Source organism: Rhyacophila brunnea, unplaced genomic scaffold, assembly GCF_057557595.1.
Source record: "Rhyacophila brunnea isolate RB1 unplaced genomic scaffold, BYU_Rbru_1.0 scaffold_7, whole genome shotgun sequence".
NCBI classification, from domain to species: Eukaryota; Metazoa; Arthropoda; class Insecta; order Trichoptera; family Rhyacophilidae; genus Rhyacophila; species Rhyacophila brunnea.
Genome location: NW_028233339.1, coordinates 26,630,698 through 26,654,249, shown reverse-complemented (window position 1 = coordinate 26,654,249; position 23,552 = coordinate 26,630,698). Strand labels below are relative to the sequence as shown.

Sequence of the window (23,552 nt, the reverse complement as noted above, 5' to 3'; positions counted from 1 at the left end):
GTATATTTACCTACTTACTTATATCAGGTACCTACTTAAAATATTTTATACCTACCTATCTTATATTTTGACAGTTTGAGGTTATGATTATTATTATTTCAAGTGGTTTTCAGTAGCGCCGTGTGCGAAGCATCAGTCATTGGTAGAGTTGGGTTTCGGGAATTTCCCGACGGGAATTCTCGAGAAATTTTACAGATTTTCCATCCCGAACCTGGAGAATTGAAATTTTTAACATTTCGGGAAATCCCGGATCTCGAGAATCTTTTCTCGGGATTCGGGATTTCTTTATTATCAAATATTAATTGAAAACGATTTTTTTAAATTGAAATAAATAACAAAATTTGAGTTCGAGTGTGCGAACGTGTGATTTTAGTTCCTTAAATAGATATACGATTACGTCTTTTCTTATAAGACGATATTAAGAAGAAGATATAACGAAAGCAAGATACAAGCGAAACAACTTAAAAAATATGTCCAGCAATGCTCAAAACAGTCAAAACCAAACGCACACATTGCACAACATGCGACAAACGAACTTTTTTCGTCGTCTGAAAACGAACTAAATGTACCTACCTACCTATATGAAAAAAGTGGATAGAAAACACAAAACGTAGATTCAAAATCGATTGTCAGACGCAGTCAGTCTGTGTTTTTTAAAATTCTATTTTAATAAGTACTACCTATCTAATGTTTTGAATTATTTGTGTTTTTCTACTTGTATTTGTTTGTATTTTCTTTCTATTTTTTTGGAATTTGTCTGTTTTTACACTAATTTTAGGATTTTTTACTGGTTTTATTAAAATTTCCCGATATCTCGAGAATTTTTTCCTGGAAATCCCGAATCACGAGAATTCAAAATATCATTATTTCGGGAAATACCCAACTCTAGTCATTGGCCAGTTTATGAGTTCCATCAGCAACTAGTTCGTCGGATGTTAGTTTCTGCATGAGCGAAAGGCCTTAGTACTAACGTTCAAATTTAGCAGGGGACTGCGTTGTGCCCTAAGGCCCGATATAGGTAGGTATCCCGTGACGCCATGACTAGTTCTCGTCATTTTAAGACGAAATGTTAACTGTTTACCCGTTCAGCTAACAGGTAGGTACATACATATGTGGGTAGTAGGCACATAGGTACGTTATCGATCATTTTAAAAGTAAGTACCTAACTAATGATCCATAGGTGCACAATAATCACCATCGTCAACAAGTCGATGACTCATGAAACTAACGAGGATAGATGAGGTCCAAATAACAGAATAATATGATAGAAATATAAAAGCCAGTCGCCATGGACCAAGGTTTTGAATCAGGACTCAATTTATTGCGTTAAAACGGTCAGACAATACATCGCAAGAAACACAAAACGTGCAGTGTCCTAAAATATTATGAATATTGAATGCAAGTTTCTTTTACGTGACATAAATACTTACCTACGTGTTGAAGTTTGTCCATAATTTCTCCACACTCAAGATTTAAAACGTGTTAGGAACCTCACCCAGAAGGCAACCCATTATTTTTGGTTCCCAGGTACCTATGGCAATTTAGATAGGCACCTACTAGATACATACCTACAAGCTAATTTAGTAGGCGATTATAATAGTAGATAGATATAAAATTGGTAGGTACCTATCTAGGCTTAGGTAGGTACATATAACAGAAGAACAACTACTTAGGTACACTACTTTAGGAAACCCTATTGCTACATAAACCTAGATACCTTATACCTAGTTACAATTAAATAATGTACCTATAGGTTCCTACATACCTCGCTTTAGTTAAGTGCATATTAGAGGCAAGCTTTTATTGATACAAATTGAAGCAAACCACTGCACTGCAACGCCGATTATGCTCTTCAGTACCGCAGTTTGAGTGAATTTTCAGTGCCGTGCGGTTGGATATTGACTTGACATTTGAACGGAGAACTTTGGGAAGAAAATTCGTTATTGATACTTGTACCTACCTATTCATTTTTTTTTATTTTAGAAATATTTCACACCTGAATCTGAAAAAGGTTTAAACATTAAGTATTATTTTGTCCTTTTTGAAAAACATATAATATGGTTTAAGTTTAATATCTAAAAGATAAGGTTCCACGAGAGTTACAAAGTATTAATTACCTACTAGATATCCAATTGTTTGTGTTATATGTAATATATTGGTAGGTACCTAACTACCTAGTTTATAATAACATTTAGGCTCACTTATTGGTTGAAATAACCTATTAGGTATAAGGTGATGAAAGAGAAAGATCCAAAATACTGAATAATATGCTAAATCGATATAAATAAACCAAAGTATGTAGATAGTAAAAGACTTCAGTAATCCTTCAAAGAGTGGTGTAGCGAGGAGCAACGGGCGGGGGGAGGGACGAGGATGGGGCGGCCTTGCTTCGGAGCGGTCTCGCGGAGCACAAAGCCAGTAACACAGCGACACAAACGGCCGCGGCCCTTGCCCCCCGCGAGCCCCGCGGATCGTGATACGACACCGCTCGCACAACGACCGACCGATGCTCCGTGCGAAGCTATCAAAAACGGTTGTAGACTCGCATTTTGAGAGACGTATTACGTCATTACGGAAGCCGTGACTACTGAATTTGTCGAGAGATCTTCGAAGCTGGAGCGGCAAAGGGATGACTAGTAGTTTTATAAATTATAACTGAGTAAGGAAATAGAACAATTTTGTATCAAGACACCCCCCACTAGGTCCACTAAAAATGCACTAATAAGTAAGAGCGTACTTCAGTGAAACGGCAAATAATTTTCAACAGTACGCGGTGGGACGGCGTTCCGGCACATTTTTAACGTTTCAAAAGCAATTAGATGAAACAATGTTCGCGCTTAGATAATAGTAGGTAGGTAGGTACAAGTTAATTTTCCTGAATCATATCATATGAAAAAGCAAAGGTATCTGAAAAACTATCGCGTTTGATAAATGCACTGAATTCTATTACCATTTCTGCAAGTGAATGTGAACGCGAATTTTCGCAAATGAATCTAATTATTACTCCAATAAGAGCTTCGTCGAAGACCAAAACAGTTTCGGGAATTTTGTTCATCAAACTCGTCGGACCACCTTTGACACTTTCTGGTCGTTCAAAATACGTTGATCGGTGGTTACTCAGTGGAAGACATTCGGCCAAAAACTCTTACACTAAGAAAAGGACTCGAGACGATTTGCCAGACGAGAATTGGACAAAACTTTGGAGATTTGAATATATCACTATAAACTTTTATTCAACAAATAGGTAGGTACACTATGTTTCTACAATTTTATTTTCGACAACTTTAATTGCATACTATTTGAATTTCTTTGTTTGTTTAATTTTATATGCGCTTTGTGGCATAGGAAAAGCTGCCTGAAATTTCATTTAAATGATATTTGAATATATTAATTTTCTTTAGTAAAAAGCTTGACGAGGAGTGAGTTCCTGCACCTTTTTCCTTTAAAAAAAAGGCCTGCCTATACCTGCACCTCTTATACGTATAGGAAACTATATTATTTCTAACACTACATCATGCGGCGACCACACTTCGACGTCGCCCATACAGACTACAGCGCCATCGGGCCCTGCCCTAGGTTGTTTCGGGCGTCAAAAAAAACGTAAAATTAAGAAACTACAAGAACTAGGTACCTACCTACTTGCTTTTAAATGTTTATCAAACTTTTTATTAGAACGTTTAAAACGTGGGGGGCATGTGCAGTAGATTGTGCAATATAACCATGCACTTATTGATGTAAACAAAAACGTTGCAGTGAGTTATAAGTACCTACATACCTACTAATTTAAAAGTTAAGCTAATTACTCCACCTCTTCGTCCTTCGCGTATCAAACCGACCGGGCTCAAATTGTTTACATCTATCTATAGATCCACCAGTAGTCGCTGCGCAGTGAGGGCGCCACATGCTAACATTTAACATAGCATTCAATACTTTTTACCACGTTTTTATTAGCTCGTATTCTTGTTTGTCCGGTACAGATTTTTTCTTGTGTGTACAGTAAAAAAAAAATATTGTTTGTCCAAGATTTGTATTGGATAGATTGAAGATTTTTAACTACCTTCCCGACTAGCTAGACATTTGAAACTTTTAGAATATATTATCAGAACACGACGACAATGCATTCTTTTAATACTTTTGGCCATCTTTAAGGAGAATTGAATTCATTTTCAGTTAATTCTGTTTTGTATGTTTCGAAAAAAAATCGTTAAAAGTAAAACACTAGGTATTATTGGTTGCTAAGGGGTCCTAGCAACTAAATTATTAATATATACGTGTGTTACTATGGAAATCAATATGAAATGTCTAAATGACATTTCAGTATTCTATATTTAGATATTCAGTATTTTTATCACGTACAAAAAAAAGTATTTATTAATACCTACATAGAATTGTCAAGTATACATGATTCAACAGAAAATTTAAAACGTGGAAGGTATACCTATAAAAAGTTCTTTTTATCTTGTAATTATTATACTGTGATGTTAGATAGTTATACATTCGAACACCGGACGATTTATGATGGTCTTAGGTAGGTAGGTACACCTGCAATATATTTTAGCTCAGGGATATTTACAAACACGCGTAATAAATAGACTGAAAATTATTCAACGTATGTATTTATTGGGCTAATTCATATAGAAAGAAAAGTAGGAACCAGTCAATAATTTTTGACAACCCTAACTGTAAGTAATAAAGTCACACATATCTACACTAAGAATTAAAATATTGGTAGGTAGTATTTTTAACAACTTTACTGACTAGAGTAGGAATTGGAAAACATGCTAGGCATCAGTGGCGAAGGGTGGAGGTAGGCTATTAAAATTCGACATAAATAGTGCACATTAGACTTTGTCAGTCACACCTACTAATTAGGTATGTTGTTTTCTTTGAACTAATAATGCAATTAGCAGACAGTGATGGTTAATTTTCAAAATTAAATTAAACCCTTCCTCAACCAAACCATTGCACACCTTTTCAGTCATACTTAGGTATTTGTTTTCGTTGAATTAAGAATACAGATTACAGATGGTAGGTAGGCTACTTGGTCGGTTAGTTTTTTAAAATTCATTAAACTCGGCCTATTTCAAACCTTAATCGATAAAAAATATTAGGTATCTATAAATTATCTAAAATTACAATGTATGGTTCAATGGCATAATTTTAGGTGTTTTATAGATAAACAAATATTTTTTTTTACAATTACAGGTCTCTACTATGGCATGGATAGGCAGGGTTTAATTGAATTTTAAAAACTAACAAACAATATCTACACATTGTAGTATTAGTTCAATGAAAACAAATACGATTGGCTGACAAAGTTTAGTGTGCACAGCCCACCTCCACCCTTCGGCACTGCTAGGTATACATACCTATATTAATTTTGTGTTTCGCTACTGTGCATTATTATATGTTATTTGGTATAGTATATTCAGTCGCCGTAGTTGTCTTTGGATGCGTATTTTATTGTCTCTTGATATGGTCACAGATTAGAAGAGAAGTATGGAAACAAATTGTGACTAAAGATGGCAAGGATTCATATTTTTCGTGTTTTGAAATTTTACCACCTGTACCTACCAGCTAGTGGGGGGGGGGTTCGTGGGATCTTACAAAACGCTTCGAAGATTTCGACATACAAAAAAGGGGAATGGGGAAACTGTGCGCCACGACAATTGGGCGCCACACTGTCGAATGAAATAAATAGACGTTCCTTAGGATTTTATACAGAAAGTAGGCGAGTAATTTGAATCGGTTTCTATCTACTGCTTAGTAGTTTTAAGTAGGCTTTACAGAAAAATAAAAAAAACACTATTCTCGTCGTAACTTAAACATATGCACAATTATAATATTATTTACATGTGCATATATAAATTCTCACCAAGTATGTACTATTAAATAATAATTCCATAAATACATAAATAATAATATTAAAAATAGGTACTTAGGTATATTTCAAAAGTAGGTATAATTCACGAACGTCTGTCTATTCATTCGATTTCGTGGCGTCCAGTTGTCCTGGCGCAGATTCATCCTAGACCCCAAAAAAGGTTAGAAATCACTGTTGTAGATACGTCAAAATTACAATAGTGAGGAACCAGAACAGTAACATTAGTTCACACCCCACGCATCCACTGATCGTCCTGTAATATTGTTAGTAAGCACCAGTTGCGCACCCAGGATTTAATATTGGGGGGGGCCCAAGGAGGAGGATGTAAATTAGTCCCATAGACTCTTTCTTCTTCACAGCTTAATTTCTCGTGTATCGGTCTTTTGTCTATTGCACTCGGTGTACCTATACCATGGTCCCCACATCCTGAAACGGGCCCTCAGGCTAGGATATTTGGCGGGCCCCTTACCTACCGCTAAGATTAAACGCAGTGTGAAACACTACATTAACGTTTTTCAAATTGTATTTTAGTTCAAATAAAGGGTACTTTATTTGAAGCCAGTCCACTTCTACGGCGTCAGCCCATCTCCTTCTTGGACGGCCTCTGGGTCCCTTCCGTTGGGGTAGCCACTTCGTCATGATCCTTGGCGCTCTAACTTCAGGCATTCTCTCCACATGTCCCGCCCATCGTAGTCTTTGGGACTTACCGTATCTTATACCTATATTAATTGTGCAATAAAAAATATATTGCACAATTATATAAGTAATTGAAAATGTTCATGGTCATGAAGTGTAATGGCGCCGCAGGCGACTTTTTTACTATTAAATCAAATTTATGATGTGTGTTTATCTCACTTATCTGGTCAACCCGACAGCCCGGGCCCCCAGGCTAGAACCCTGTCAGCCCTCCCCAGCCATGACCTACACCACTCCAGAATTCGGGTGGATGTACAGGTATCTCACTTATCTGGTCAATCCGACACGCCGGGCCCCCCACAGCCCAGATTTTTTTGACAGTTCCATTAGGGATTGGGTTTCTAAAAAAACCTGACATCAGTGTTTTGAAATTTTTGTGTTAGAAATTAAAATCTAAGAAATTTTTCTAAAAAGGGTGCTGGAGAATTATTACAAATCATTTGTTTGCCGTGTTTTATCGGCTTTCGTTCTCAATTTGAAAAACGTTAATGTAGTGTGTCACACTGCCTTTAATCTTAGCGGTATGTAGGGAGACCGCCAAATATCCTAGCCTTAAGGCCCGTTTCAGGATGTGGGGACCGTGGTGTAGGCACTTGCTACCAAGTGCAATAGACAAAAGACCGATAAACGAGAAATTAGGCTGTGAAGAAAAAGAGCCTATTGGACTAATTTACATTCTCCTCCTTGCCCCCCCCCCCAATATTAAATCCTGGATGCGCCACAGTCTATCTATATATATATATATAAAAACAGAGTGAATTTCAGTACCTAGTAGCTATTGTCTGCCTGTCGAAAAAATGTACCCACCATTCCATTTTTGGCTATAAATGTACTTATAACGCTCCTACGCCCATGATGGCCGAGCGGCTTAAACGTCGGCCTATATTTCTATCGTCGGTTCCAAGTTCGAATCCTGGGTCTGGCAAATACCTACACATTGTTTTTCAATTTGTGTTTGAGTCAGAATATGGACCTAATAGGTAGGTTAAGCAAGTGGCTACCATTTCTCGTAAAAACAAAAATCTGTTAATACAAACCTCCACTCTGTGGAGGCCATATTATGATCCTATTAGAATGGGACAGTAGTAACGTACTTATTGACATCGAATTATGGAGTTGTCGAGTATCAACATACATCAACCATAAATAGCATTGCACAACCTTTTATTTAAAAATAATAACTCCGAAATAAAATAGGCGACTTTTTTACTATTAGAGTAAATTTAAGATGTGTGTTTATCTTATTTATCTGGTCGACCCGCTACGCCGGACCCCCCTCGGGCCCGGGCCCCTAGGCTAGAGCCCTGTCAGCCCCCGCTTGTGGGGGCCATGGTGCCATGCCAGAAAGTCCTTGTGGCTCTCATCCCACGCCTCCGTAACTTAGCAGATAGGTAATATTAAGTATGATATAGGTACATAATAAGTACGATATACCTACCTAGCTACGCGTTTTTTGTGATTCGTCTACCCGATACGAAAGTAAAATCATGGTGGCAGCGCCAGAAGATGTTGTGGATCCAACCCCTCAACCCTAAGCTTGGTATTAGGTACAATGGCACTGTGCGACCGCCTTAGTTTCTTAGGTAGATATAATATGAGAAACGTAGTATAACTTTGAATAAGTAGGTAGTTTAAAGTTGGCCATTGGTTTCAAGAATAATATGCATGATGCCAGGCAGTATATTGATTTCGTTGTCTTTTTTACCTTATCCTCACATCAGAAAGTCAGAATCAGAGGTAAATCAGAGGCAAATACTTAGGTGATCCTCGTGCCGTAGTTTTCAGATCACTGCCCGCAATAGGCAGACAGACACCAATAAGCAGATACCTGGTACCTACATCGAAAATGGGCGAAAACGTTACTCGAACTTGTACACTTCCGCTGACGCCGGCAGAATAGTAGACATCTTTTCACAAAAGACGTCCGGCAGTTATTCCAAAATTCCATCCACATTTAATGGATAAGTACCTGTACCTACTTATTATAAGTAGGTACCTATCAATAATAATATAAGTAGATACGTGCTCGTCGTAGGTCAAAATTGAGTTTTTATTGTATTTTCAAACCATGATCCTGGACACTCCTTAAACGTTGTAGATAATCTATTTATATAATTTTGAAGCCTTATTATCCTTTATAGTTATTTTAAACATTTGATGACTGCATAAAGTATTTTTGTTACATAAAATAGTATTCTTTTAAACCTCTCGCTCTAATGTTTTAGAATATAGTCATATTTCGGTACATAACTCTGCAGTGGTGTTAAGATTTTTTACGTTTATTAATTTTTAAACGCATTTATGAAACCATTAGTATAATTTATTACGAGATAATTTTTGTAAAATATTCACGATAAAAAATTATATTGATAATCTCTGTGATCCCAAATTTGACAAGAATTAGGCATTTTATTATTCAAAAAATCGGCAAGATTAACACATTTGAAGATGATTCTAAAGATACTTATTATAAGCTATGTCTTTGACCATTCAAGTGTGATAAACATCTTATGAATAATGATTGCTTTATAATAATTATTGACCTAAGAATAAGGTAGTGTTTTTTTGAAATACGCAATTTCTTTTGTCATTTCCCAGTGGTTAAGCTACAACATACGGCCGTAGCCATAAATTGACAAACTATATTTGAAGTAGGGAGTAAAATGATATTGACGCGCGTGTTTGAACATGTACCGTTTAAAAAAAAAAAAAAAATTCGGTTAGGTACATGTTCAAACACGCGCGTTAACATAATTTTACTCCCTACTTTAATTATAGTTTGTCAATTTATGGCTACGGCCGTATGTTCTAGCTTAACCACTAGGGAATGACAAAAGAAATGGCGTATTTCAAAAAAACACTACCTTATTCTTAGGTCAATAATTATTATAAAACAATCATTATTGATAAGATGTTTATCACACTTGAATGGTCAAAGACATAGCTTATAATGAGTATCTTTAGAATCATCTTGAAATGTGTTAATCTTGCCGATTTTTTGAATAATAAAATGCCTAATTCTTGTCAAATTTGGGATCACAGAGATTATCAATATAATTTTTTATCGTGAATATTTTACAAAAATTATCTCGTAATAAATTATGCTAATGGTTTTATAAATGCGTTTAAAAATTAATAAATGTAAAAAATCTTAACACCACTGCACAGTTATGTACCGAAATATGACTATATTCTAAAACATTAGAGCGAGAGGTTTAAAAGAATACTATTTTATGTAACAAAAATACTTTATGCAGTCATCAAATGTTTAAAATAACTATAAAGGATAATAAGGCTCCAAAATTATATAAATAGATTATCTACAACGTTTAAGGAGTGTCCAGGATTATGGTTTGAAAATACAATAAAAACTCAATTTTGACCATCGACGAGCATGTCCCCCCTTAAATACGATAACCATTATTAAATTTATCAACATAAAAATTAAATAGCTACTTATAATTATAACTGTCACCTGCCTCGTGTCAAGCTGATTAGAAAAAACGTTACCGAACATTATTTGGTTATTATAATGTCATGGATCCCAGGTTTGAATCTCCGGTCTGGCAAATACACATATTGTTTTTCAATTTGTATTTGGAGTCAAGAGTATGAACCTAATAGGTTGAGGCTAACATCCAGTTCTCATTAAAAAACTGTTAATACAACCTCCACACTATGGAAGCCCATATATTATGATTCTCTCAGGATCGAACATGGTGAAATAAGTAAATAATTTAGTTATTAGGTATATACCTACTACTTGGTTCATCTTCACCAAATTTATTATTTGACGAGTAAGTAGGAGTAGGCCTAGTGTTTATCTGAGGTGGTTAGTAGGTAATAATTTCAAGTTTATATATAAGTTAGTAGGTACTTACACAATTTTATTTAGGTACCTATTATAAAAATCGACGTTTAAGTAGATATTATCTAAAATTTAAACCGAATGGAAAATCCATTAAAACCACAAATTATTAAAAAATCAACTAGACACGTGAACTTCGAAAGATTTTGTAAACGAACGCATATTTTATAACGGATTTTTCTTAAGTTGGGAATTTATCTTTTAATTTAAAATAATTATTTTTGTTTGAATGTTTTTAGTTACCAGAAAGTTGGCAGAAAAAATGATGTTGCTAGATGCTTCCAGTAAGTCCACACTAGCATAACACTACCCCATAACTATAACACAATCCACATAAAAACCCAATATGTATTTGACCTGAATCTTTAGGTGGAACGATCTTTAACAAAATACATCGTCGACGGCTTTGATGAAAGAATTAGTGATTCAAATTACAGGTGAAAACGAAGCAGTGCGGCGGGCGCGTGCGCTAACAAATTTCTACGACCGGAGAAACACGTGAAGCACTCGCTGGCATTACTGCTGCACTGTACAACCAATTATTATAATGGTACGGGAAACATTAGGTTGGTTTTATGTTTGGATACAGAAAGTAATGTGCGTCTTCATATCCGGTGGTAGGTACCTACCTAGAGAGCAGATTGAAATTAAGACTGATATCAATGATAATAATTTTAATATCGTGAATAAATACTTACATATGTAGGTACCTATAGGTATACGGGTGTACCATAGGGCGGTGTCTAAAATAGCTTACTAAGTGATCATTATTTTAGAGCAAATCCAAAAAAAAAGTGTCGAAGGCAAAGGACTGTCACCTTGACTCGTAACGAAATGTACCTACCTACCTACTCTAATGCAAATCGACAGTATTTACTTATTTCTCAGCTGTCAGCATATTATTTAAGTTTCGCACCGTGACTAGATTGTGATCAAAATTTATCATCTCGAGAATTATTGAGAAATAATTTTCCATAAATTTCAAAATTTTCATTACAATAATCCTAATCATCTTCAAAACTTTACGGCTAAAATTAAACTCGAAAAAGCTTTAAAAAAATTTAAATAATCTAAAAATATTAAAAATCAACAAAATTTTTGGGACTAAAAATTGAAAAAAATCACTAAGTATATAAGTACCTACGATTCCAAACGGAATCGTTTAAATTCACCAATGAAAAAAAAATGGACAAGAAAGCTAAAACGAAAAGTTTTGACATTGATCTCTAACAAAATATGTGTCGGATGAGTTAAAAAGGAAATGCAGCGTAAGGACATGGGTAGGTATCTCTCGAGAATTCACGGCAGATCAATAAACCAATCTCGAATTATCAAGCAAAAAATTGTCATGATTAATTAATACTTAGGTACCTACCTACTAAGATTAATAAATTAATAACAACGATGTTTTTTCCGCGTGAATTTTGCGAAACAAAAACATTTTTTAACCCTACTACTAAGTAGGTACCTACTTTTACCTACGTTTTTATAAATTGTTCGTTCGAGTCCCCAATATGAATTAATGCAGGAGCCCTTTATACGTACCTACATCCGCCCCCGCCTAGGTCTTCCCTACTTCGCGAAGGGTTCTTACTACTAACTAGACAATATTTTTAGCGAGACAGTAAATGAGAACACAGTTTAGCTATGCTTAACCGGTCTCGAAATAGTCGATATTAAAAGTCGAAACGTCTCTAAAAATACCAATCTATTGTAACAGATAAGTACCTACCTATGTTTTGTCAACCAAATTGGTGCAAGTATATTTATCTAGTTCTAGAATCTAGTACTGACATCTATAGTATAATAATCTAACATCTAATTGCGTGTAAGTTTTTCAGTCCCGATGTATATCAGTACATTATTATTACCCGCATTTACGTTTTTCTTTCCCGCGATTTACGTCGGAAATATTCAAAATATGCGAGTTACGCGCGCTTCTGAAGAACTGTCTGATGAAGAAGAGGTTGATATTCCAACAAAAGAAGAAGCAATGAGTTTCACCGAGGGTTTAAAAACCTACTTTACAAGCTTTGCTGATATTCAAGATAACATTTTTAAATGTTTATAATAATATAGCCTTGAAAGAGAATCACATAACAAAAAACAAAAATGTAACAAACTAATATACATGATTTTTTCAATAAAAATTTTAATTGAATGTTGTTTTTTTAATAAAACGTTATTTTTTTAGAAACATAAAATTTAAATGTTCTTTTTTTCAATACCCCCCTTTTACATTTTCCTTCCAATTAGGTTTTTTTACCAGTCCCTTAAAAAACGTAAAATAGGGGTTATACTGTATATCATCATCAGCCGGGGTCAATTCACTGCTGGATGAAGGCCTCCCCAAGCTTTCTCCAATTCTCTCGGTCCTGTGTCGTTCGCTGCCACGTATTTCCGCCGAACTTTACCGCCCATCTCCATTTCAGCTGTTTGGCAACGTCTATTACATCGCGTACTCTTGTTTGCTTCCTAACCCATTCGTTCCTCTTACGGTCCTTTCGCGTGATGCCCAACATGCACCTCTCCATGCCTCGCTGTGTGACTCTTAGCCTTTGGACATCTCTCGTGTTGAGGGTCCACGTCTCGCAGCCATACGTGAGCACGGGTAGCACACATTGGTTGAACACCCTACGCTTAAGACATAATGGTAGGTCACTCTTGAAGATAATATTCAGACGTCCGAAAGCACTCCATCCCAGCTTTGTTCTTCGAGCAATTTCTTCGTACATGCTTCCGTCTATGGACACCTGCTGTCCGAGATAGACGTAACTGCTGACTTGCTCGAGTTGGGTGCCAGAAATACAGATAATCGCAGGGTCCGAAAAACAGTTCCTCATCACTTTTGTCTTTGAGACATTTATCTTTAGACCGACCGTTTGACTGACATCCGCGAGTTCTTGCATTCTACCTTGGAAGTCTTTCTGGTCTTGTGAGAGTATATAATCTTATATAAATAAGTATCTATAGCCAATAAAAATATCTGACGTTAGTTTCAAAATATGTTAAGAATATTGGGAAATAATAACATAATATTATTATGTACCTACCTAGAGCTTTCGATTTTATTGACAGGCGACGAGACATGGCACAATGGCAACGGGTGGAAATTTTCCGTGTTCAATTCGCCTGCACTGTCCGCGCATGCGTCGGGAAAATCCGAGAGATCAAGGGGACATGGGGGACACGAGGATGGGATGTGGGTAGCACAGGAACTGGGTAACTGGTAGAAAGCGTTATCAGTCGAATGTGGCGCTTACGGAGCGACGACGTTCGACCCCGGCTAGCGGACGACATCTGCGAGCGGGTTAATATTATTATTATCGCAGTCATTTCCCACAAATTGTAGGAGTCGAATAGGTAGGCCCGATATACCAGCGTTTACGAACCTTTTTATACCTGCGGACCGATAAAAATAGTAGAAATATTTCGCAGACCGCCAACACACAAATAAAAAATATTATTTAAATTAAGATTTAAAATACTATTTTGTTTCTTATCCTTATCATGTTTTAAAAACATATAGGTAGGTAGGTTACCTATTATTAGACATTAGTTGGGTTGCGAATATGACCCTACTATCAATAATCGAAAGACTGTGTAGGTAGCTGTAGATAACAGAGCGTTGGCGCGGAGCTCGGAGCAACGGGGTTCTTCCCGGAGCACCGAAAATTTGTATAGCTCCTCTGCTCCGGATGTTTTTTATTAAATTTTCGTCCTAAAATCCAATGAAAATATTATATTATTTTAGACATTGCAACACTGGAAATATTTAAAATACGGCAATACTTCCGAGTGATAAATTTAATAACCTCACGTTTTTTGACAGAAGAGGCAGATAAAGAAAGACGATTTGCTGTGGAATATTGTTAAATATAATTAGGTACCTAATAATAAAAAGGACGAACAATAAACCATATTTAATATTTCAGACGATGGTCGCACGGATAACGTCGTGGGTCCCAGGTTCGAACCCTGGGTCTGGCAAATACACATATTGTTTTTCAATTAATGTATGAGAGTATGGACCTAATAGGTTTAGCAAGTGGCTAACATATATTTCCCGTAAAAACAAAATTTGTTAATACAAAACCTACACTCCGCGGAGGCCCATATAATCTTATTAATAGGCCATCCATGGACCGAAACCGTATGCGGCTTCGGACCGTGTGCCATACTAAGCTTTTTTTTTTGTTCGTGGAAATATATACAATATATAAAAGCATCTGATCGTATTCGTTTATACCATATACTTACACATCCTAATGAAAATATATTTTCATGAACAAAAATCAAGTTTAGTATGTATGGCACAAGGATCTAAACCGCATACGGTTTCAGTCCATGGATGGCCTCTAGGTCTCGGAGCAGAGCTGGAGTGGAGCAACTCAAAAAAGGGTCCGCTCATAACCGCGTAGATATTATTTAATACGTATAGGCATGGCCTCCACACGGGGGGGCTGACATGGCTCTAGTCAGGAGGTCCGGGCTTAGGAGGGGCCCGACGTGACGGGTCGACCAGATAAATGAGATAAACACACACGACAAATTTGCTATAATAGTAAAAAAAGTCGCAACAGGGGCGCGATAATATAACGCAGAGTGACCGACAATTCAAGTGGATTTATTTAAAAATAACAAAATCGCTAAACCTACCCTTTATTTTACATGGAACCTGGAGTTCCACTTTGGGGAACACGACTGTGAAACATTACGCTGTCCTGAACCTAAGCGATAGGTTGGGCGGCCCGATTCAGGATGTGGGGACCATGCTTATAGGTGTCGGTATAATATCGGGTGCCTACGTTTATAAATACAAATAATATATTGTTTGAGACAATCATGGTTGGCTGTTACTGTGGTATTTAGTTTTTGGGCTCTCACAGTGTATTCTTCCCCATTCTTTCATCTGCGTATTGGGAGAAATAAGGGGGAATAATACACTGACAATTGAATTGACAACCCAACAACCAAATACCTATACCTAATGATTGCTATGATTATGCAAGTTGATAGGTACCTATAGTAGTTGATAACTGGTCGTTAATGTAATCTTTCATAGAGGAAAAATAATATAGATAGGTACATATTAGATCTGTAAATAAGGAGCGACGCGACGACGTCCCGAGTGGGCAGATTGCCAATATAAACGTGAAAGAATTTCTCCAATCCAAAACCAATAAAGTTATACCAAATCGATGCGGGCGATAAACTTCGTGTGTAAACGGCATTTACTGCGATAAAGAATCTAAGAACAATGGCGCATTTCTCTGAAATTGAATTGTAAATCCGCAATCGGCTATTGGTCACGCCGTTAATACAAATAAATGAAACGGCAAGACGATTAAATTAATGTTTGAATGCGAGATGCGTAATATATAATTTAGATTCTAAAAGTGCGGCCACACCGAAAACAAGTCGCGCGACAACTCGTTAAATTTTACGATAAGCATGATAATTATCGTAAAATTTCTTAAGCAATTATGATAATTATCGTAAAATTTAACGAGTTGTCGCGCGACTTGTTGCCGGTGTGGCCCCGGCATAAAATCTAAGTAGGTACTGCCAACAGAAAGGTGTATTTTCTTAAGGCTCGTTTCAGACGGGACACCGGTGTCGCGCTCGATATAATATAGGAGGCATTTGTATTATGTTTATGAACGCCTCAGAGTTAATGAGACAACGCATAGTTTCGCGTTATAAATTGGAACATAAAACTGGCTGCGGTAATAAAAACAAGTGTATCGGCGGCTTGAGAATGTAGCGGCCGACGGAAAAGTGTACCGGACACGCGTTGACTCATTAGCTCTAGGGCGTTCATAAACATAATACAAGAGCCCCTTTATTCGATTAGAATCCTCCTTATTATATACGAGTGCGACACCGGTGTCACGTCTGAAACAGGCTTTAAAGTTTAAACGTTCAGTTTTTTTGTCCGATCAGTCCCTCTTTCAGTCGAGCTGTCAACCTACTAAGAATTAAGAATATCTAGTAAGAATTTTTGGTTCGAAGAGGTAGGTAGGTAGGTACCCACTTACCTAAATAAAAAGGACTTTAGATTGCTCAAATTCTTAGTTATTTGTTTTCGACAGAATCACCGCGTACCTACTATAATTTTTGCCGAAATATCTACTATAATTTCTTGAACCGCGTACTATTATAGATATACCTACAAATACATAATTCGATGACAAAGAGATGTCAACACAGGACATATCCGCAAAGTCATTTATTTACTAACCAACGTATCGTTTCTCTCGACTTTAAAACTATTAAACGACCATTAAAATAATTATGAAACATAACTAAATTACCTAATAAACTTTTTTCAGATCCAAAAATAATAATATAAATTAATTTTCAATGCTGCTTTACCTGTCACGAGGAAAGCCGTTGATGAGCGAGACGGCAATACGCACGGGGAGAGGGATTGATAATGTGAACCGGGTGGAAGTGGGGCTGAGGGGGATAGCCGCATACGACTGCAATAAACATAACGGAGGCTTTCTATTCACTTCGCTGATTGTCGTCGGTGTGATCGAGGCTTGCGGTTATTTGCGGATTATTTAGAAACATGTTAGATATGACAAAATGCAAGTAAAGACAAGTAGATTTGTCTACCAAAAAGACTGCGTAGGTCTACGTTGAAAGGGTAAGTCGGGGGAAGATGTGAAAGCTCACATAATTTATTCGCCCATCGCTAGATGTCAGTGCATTGACCATTTTTAGGATCAGTCATTAGAACGGAGCACACATGCTAGGTGCTGGACCTGTCAAATTTGATATTGAAAAAATACATTATAAAAGTATTTAGGTAGGTACTTACCCACTTTATTTGGTGGTACTTTATTTACACATTTACTCAAAATATTCTTAGCATAAAGATTAGAGTTTATTCGTTAAGTTCAGTTTTATTGAATAATACACTATTTCTGCCATTACACTTGACTGTTTAAAGTTATGTTGCATACCTACCAGCATTATTTTATTTCTGGCCTTGGCATCGTCTCACAAGTGGGGGGTGATGTCATTTAGAATACTTTTTAGTATTTTGCAAAGCCTCATCTTAAATCATTATTGTAGGTAGGTATTAACATTAAAATGTATTTTTATTTCAAAATTTGTTAACACTTACTTTGGTTTATGTCATGTCGTGAACACTTCGAATTTATAATTGGTCATGCTCATTAGGTATCTATAAGTATTATGTAAAATAAATTTGAAATTTATTTCAAACAAATCGGGAAGTGCGAATGAAAATTTCTCCTACGAAAGGATGCAGATTTTAGATGGTCACTCATCACAAGTGAACGATATTAGATAGGTACCTACTTTAATATGCTAGATTAGTAATGATGATAAAATTTCTCTGTGCTTGCCATGTCATACAACACACTGGTTGCAACCACACGATCGCTCTTTTTTCAGGGCGTTGAAGGCATATTGGAATAAAGTTTATGTTTCTTGAATTCGTAACCATCCTGGTTTCTCACTCTCAATCAGTACCTACTGAATCTAATTCTGACATCAGCGTAATTAGTCTTTCTGGTGTGAGTGAAATGAGTGATGAAGAAAACCATTTTGCAAGGGGTCTTACTATGATAAAGGAGACCCCACAGTTGATTGGATTGGATGAGTAAGGTGCCAAAAAATGGCTACATGCAACATGCACGTCCAATCCGGACATTTGCGACCAGTAGGTACTTATCCGAAATCTTAATTTTCTATAGTTTGTAGCATCTTCCCCCGACAAAGTGGGGAAAGATGGCATTCTAAGTTTTTTTTTAGCTTTTATATATTTTTTATGTTGTTCCAGCGAAATTTTTAATACTATTGCCTACTTACTAAATATTATAATGCTTACTTAATGTGTTTTTCTAATACCTATAACGATGTTTCACAATCAGTAATCAGTAAAAATAAGGCATTATCCCCGCATGCCCCCCACAAGGGGGGCTGACAGGGCTCTAGCCTGGGGGCCCGGGCTCAGGAGGGGCCCAGCGTGGCGAGTCGACCAGATAAGTGAGATAAACACACACCACAAATTTGCTTTAATAGCAAAAAAAGGCGCCCGCGGCGCTATTCTCCTTCGATATCTACTATTATTATTTAAAGTTATGTGGTTATACGATACAATTTTAATTATGTATCGATGCTTGACAACTCCATAATTCAAATGGATGTATTAAAATATACAAAAAAAAACACCGAATATAGGTACACATTAATTTTACCGCGAACACCATTAGAAAAACACTACTGAAGAGCGTCACACTGCCTTTATTCTTAGTGATAGGGGGGTCGCTTCAGGATGTGGGGCCCATGATCCCCCGACTTACGTTAATACTTTATTTAATACTGCAGAGAAATGTAGAGATCAGCAAAGGTTAAGGCAGAAGATTCTCTTGGCAATACAACATTTGAAATTGGATCAAGCCAAAATACATAGAAAGTCACTAAATTTGTTAACACAAAATAACTCTAAAGCCTAATTCACATTATCATCGGCCTACTATGCAAACCTTCTGTGTCTTAGAGTTAAAACGTAGGTATCTATTAATACATATATTTTATAAATAAAAAAGTTTTTTCTACGATATTATTTAAAGTTCACTCTTTTTTTATATTACCTACCCACCTATTGTAAATTTAAAACTTTTTTATTTATAAAAGAAATGTAATAAATAATAGGTACGTTTTAACTCTATCCTGAACATTTCAATAAAACAGACATAGAATGTTTGCATAGTAGGCTGACGTTATGCTAGCAGCTAGTATTTTGGTCGAGTGACAGGTGATTTACTTACCATTAAATGTTTTAGAGACTGAAAAGTGTCTGGACACAGAACATTAGTGAGTGGCAGTAAAGATGACCGGAGTAGGTACAGCACACAATTAATTTTAATTAAGTAGGTACTCAATTACTATTTTATTAGCTTAGAAGAGTGGAGGAAGAAATCAGCGAGAGAAAAAATAGGTAGAAGAAATGCACTAGTAAAAACAGCTCTTGCAACACAATCAATGAAAGGCTTAATATTCATTTTAGATATTACCTATATAAACAGATGGTAGGGAAGAGTTGTGAAGATATGGCCATATTGATTAATCCACTTAGTTTTATGGAAATAATTTTTTTAAAGCCAGTTTAATCTGCGAGATTTGCCAGGCTATATTCTAGACTAGGTACCTACCTACGTGGACCAAAATGAAATAATTTTTAATTATTACGAAAAATAACAGAAATCATTTAAAAACATCCAATAAATAACCAGAGTATCAACCTCTGTGAATTTGTGTTTATTGGCAGGTACCTACCTACCTACTTCCTAATAACAAATGTCTCAGATACTGATACATAGAAACAAATCTCCTGAGAAAGGATGCGTAGGTACCTAGGTACCTACCTACATACTGGCAAAATTGTATATGAGCACATTAATGAATAATTACAAGATAAAAAGAACTTTTTATAGGTATACAACGTTTTTAAATTTTCTGTTCAATTATTATGCTGAATATGCTCAAACTTGTACTTAAAGACTTCTACTTAAAGATGACTAAAAGTATTAAAAGAATGCATTGGCATCGTGTTCTGATATATTCTAAAAGTTTCAAATGTCTAGCTAGTCGGGAAGTTAGTTAAAAATCGATTGCAAGATTTGTACCTACTGGACAAACAACCACCGGACAAACAAGAATACGAGCTAATAAAAACGTTGTAGTGTAATAAAAAGTAGATTAGTTATCATCTTAACAATGCTGAAAATGTATTTCGGATAAGTAGATATTAATTATTCCTTGAATTAATTTATAGATAATCAAATTAACCGAACCCTTGCCAAGAGTTGTTTACAAGGAAATTTCATAGAGCAGTTATATCAAAGAGGCATCAAAAAAGTTTCAACCTTTTTTACTTACCTACTTGCATGTTAGTTTGATGCGTTGAAATAATAGGTAGGTATGTACAACCTAAAATAAAAAAATATATAAACTAACATATTGATTAAACTTTGTCAGTCATACTTATTTGTTTTCATTGAACTAAGAATAAAATTTGTAGATGGTGCTGGTTGGATTTCAAAATTCAATTCAATTTCTGCCTAAATAAGAAAAGCATAAAGTTGAAACCCTAATAGGTATAGGTAGTTAAACCGTGTACCTAACTACATAATAGTAATTTTGATAAAAATATTGAATATGACGCAGGAGGTGTAGGTATAGGTACCTACATTTGTAATATCGTCCAAAATAAGTATAGGTAGGTAAGAAGTGTTAAAGTGTCGAATAGTGTCTATTACATACATATCATCTAAATTCTAAGTAATAAACAGTGTAGGTAAGTATGAACCAAATGGATTGAATTAAGAAATTTAAAAAAAAACTGGACAATTTAATCAATTTTATTATTGCTCTATTTATTGTTAAAAATTCTAACCTGGACGCTGCCTGATAAGATAAGTGTGTGATGGATGATAGTTGAAAAGTATAGATAGGTACTTGATATATTATTTATGTCCATGTCAAAACATCATTAAACTTACTCAGGTAGGTGTATAACCCAAAACATGAACATTTCCAAGACCCCCTTTAAATTTAATAGGCCTCATCCAAAGGGTCGCATAATAATGAGTTCAGTCCTTACCTTTCTAACTCGCTTCTTCATTATTCTTTCGGCGGCGTACACCCGGTCTCCTGCTATTCCCAATTCCATTTTTAAATAAAGAATCTTCCGGCCTTTATAAACACTGCAATCCCAAAGATGTATCCAAATGAGCACTGATATTCCAATTAAACACGATTCACCATTGTTGTGACGACCGAACTCGGAACGTCAAACGCGGACTTCAAAAAATCCCGCCTAAAAACTCGCGAAACAATGTTTTCCCGCTTTGCCGGTGAATAACGAAACTCGTGAAAACACGACCAGCACACAAAACCGTTTCACAACACTGAAGCAGAGGGGGAATGCGACGTCACACGAAAGTGCTCCCCTCCCTCAAGCTTTGTTAGTTCGTTTTACGACCACCAGAGCGCCTCGGCCCGACTGTCAAATAACCGGGTTTCGCTCGATATTATCTGGAAAAATATAAACATTTTCATCAAAGTCTACCGGCAACACTAATATTCCAGTAAAACTGAAGAAATCTCATTGTACAATCATTTCATGTAAAATAGATACAATAAACACCAAAACCAATAACGCCCTATAAGTAAATGTCAAACAGTTAAAATAATATTTGGTAAGGTTGTATAATGCGCATGTCTGTTTATAAAATATGTATTAAAAATGTGTATCATAGCTTCAACAAAGAAAACACAGAATAATTAAATTTATATTTATAGCATTGTTCAACACATTCACATAATCAGTTATATTGACAGAATATAAAACTTTTCTTAAATTATTTATATGTCTACGCAATACAACACCTCGACAAATGAACCATACATTTTGCTGCCTCACCTCAAAAGTGGACTCGTCCGCACAGTCAGCGTGCGAGAGAGCGCGAAAATGAAAGCTTTAAAGAGAGAAAGAGATGGAAGTCAACCCTACTATCTTTCTCCTACGTTGCCAAATGTACGTATATAATTACGAGATAGACACAATTTAAAATATATATAAAAACATGAAAGTTATAAAAAATAATAAAACTTAAAATTGGTTAGTATAACACCCCAGACACTGTCATGAAAAGGTTTATCGTCATAGGACCAAGTATAAAAATATTTTTGAAATACCTCGATATTCTTCGAATATTTATAAAATCCGATAATATTCGCTTCACAACACAACACTTTTTTTTTCATGAAAAAAAATATTACTGAAAATTTTTACGTGACGCATCCGCCAGACACCGCGGGCATACAGCAACTGAATCCAGGCAGTCGGCCGCCGTTGGAATAGAGCCGGCAACCCCACGGCCAGGCAAACAATTATCGTGCGTACCCTTCGCACTCATTGGCTGCCGAGGGGACCCGATTTCCCCCCACCACCATTTCTGCCAATTGGTGCTCGAGATTTGATTTTGTCCACGCCTCCACTCGGCCAAAGCGCGGCGGGATGCGCGAGGAGGTCACAAAATACAGAACTGTGAGAAAATAATATTGCTTTATTTTTGTCGTATGCGAGAACGAAAAAAAAACGTTAAACGCTCACGCTCGCCGCGGTGAGGCGTATGTCGTCAGCGAGGGGAAAGGGGTGCGCCGCAGGCTTCTCTTCTTTTTGTTCGACCATAGAGAGGAGAAGATTATATGTTATGGAAATAAGCGCTTCGAGCATGCCATGCCGTCTTCAGTTTGGTTTTTTTTTTTTGTTCGACCCGAAACATAATGTATTCGGAGGCCTGCTGCGTTTCAGACAATAAAATCGGATGAAGTGGACGACTACTCACAGAAACGCCTATTAAATTAGGTATCGCAGATCATTCCAATATAATGTCTACTTTTACAATACTTAAATGACATTAATTGGGTAGAATGGATAGGAATTAAGTATGTAGGTGGTTACTTACCTACTAGTTTCCTGGTAACATCAAAACCATACCTACCTAATAGGAACAACTAGGATACGGAGGGTGGTATTAATTGGTAAAAGAGGGAGTAATTTTCTATTATGGAGACAATGACATAGGTATGTTAGATATCTATGTCTAAGTATCTATTTGATTTTAAAGCTGAACACGCTAATAAATTGCGACATGCGTCATATGATAGGTACATACTTCTCTGCGTCAGCAATCCGTGAAATGTGAAACGAATCAGAATATTTTCTAAGTAACTGTAGCAAAAAAAAATATTTTTGCACGTACCTACCTCAGTAAAAGTAAGTAAGAATGTAGATACCTAGGTTGAACCTAGAATCTAGTGTTTCCCAACCTTATTTCTGCCAAGCCCCACTTCAACGCTTCCAAAAATTTCCATACCCCATCAAAATTTTATTGAAAATATATAGGCAATAAATATGTACTATTTTACAACGTTTTTCTTAGTTCGTATTCTTATTTGTCCAGTGGTTCTTTGTCCGCTACAAATCTTGCAAACGATTTTTAACTTCCCGACTAGCTAGACACTTGAAACTTTTAGAATATAGGTATCAGAACA

General features: G+C 36.1%; 1 protein-coding gene across 1 annotated transcript in view; it reads right to left on the bottom strand.

Moving 5' to 3' along the window:
- Positions 1-21,402, bottom strand: part of Pc (chromodomain protein polycomb) — a 57,786-nt gene extending 36,384 nt beyond the window's left edge. The window contains exon 1 of the mRNA XM_085958133.1: positions 21,094-21,402. Coding sequence (XP_085814259.1) covers positions 21,094-21,162 — 69 coding nt within the window. The 5' untranslated portion in view covers positions 21,163-21,402. The remainder of the gene's footprint in view (positions 1-21,093) is intronic.
- Positions 21,403-23,552: the final 2,150 nt, after the last annotated feature.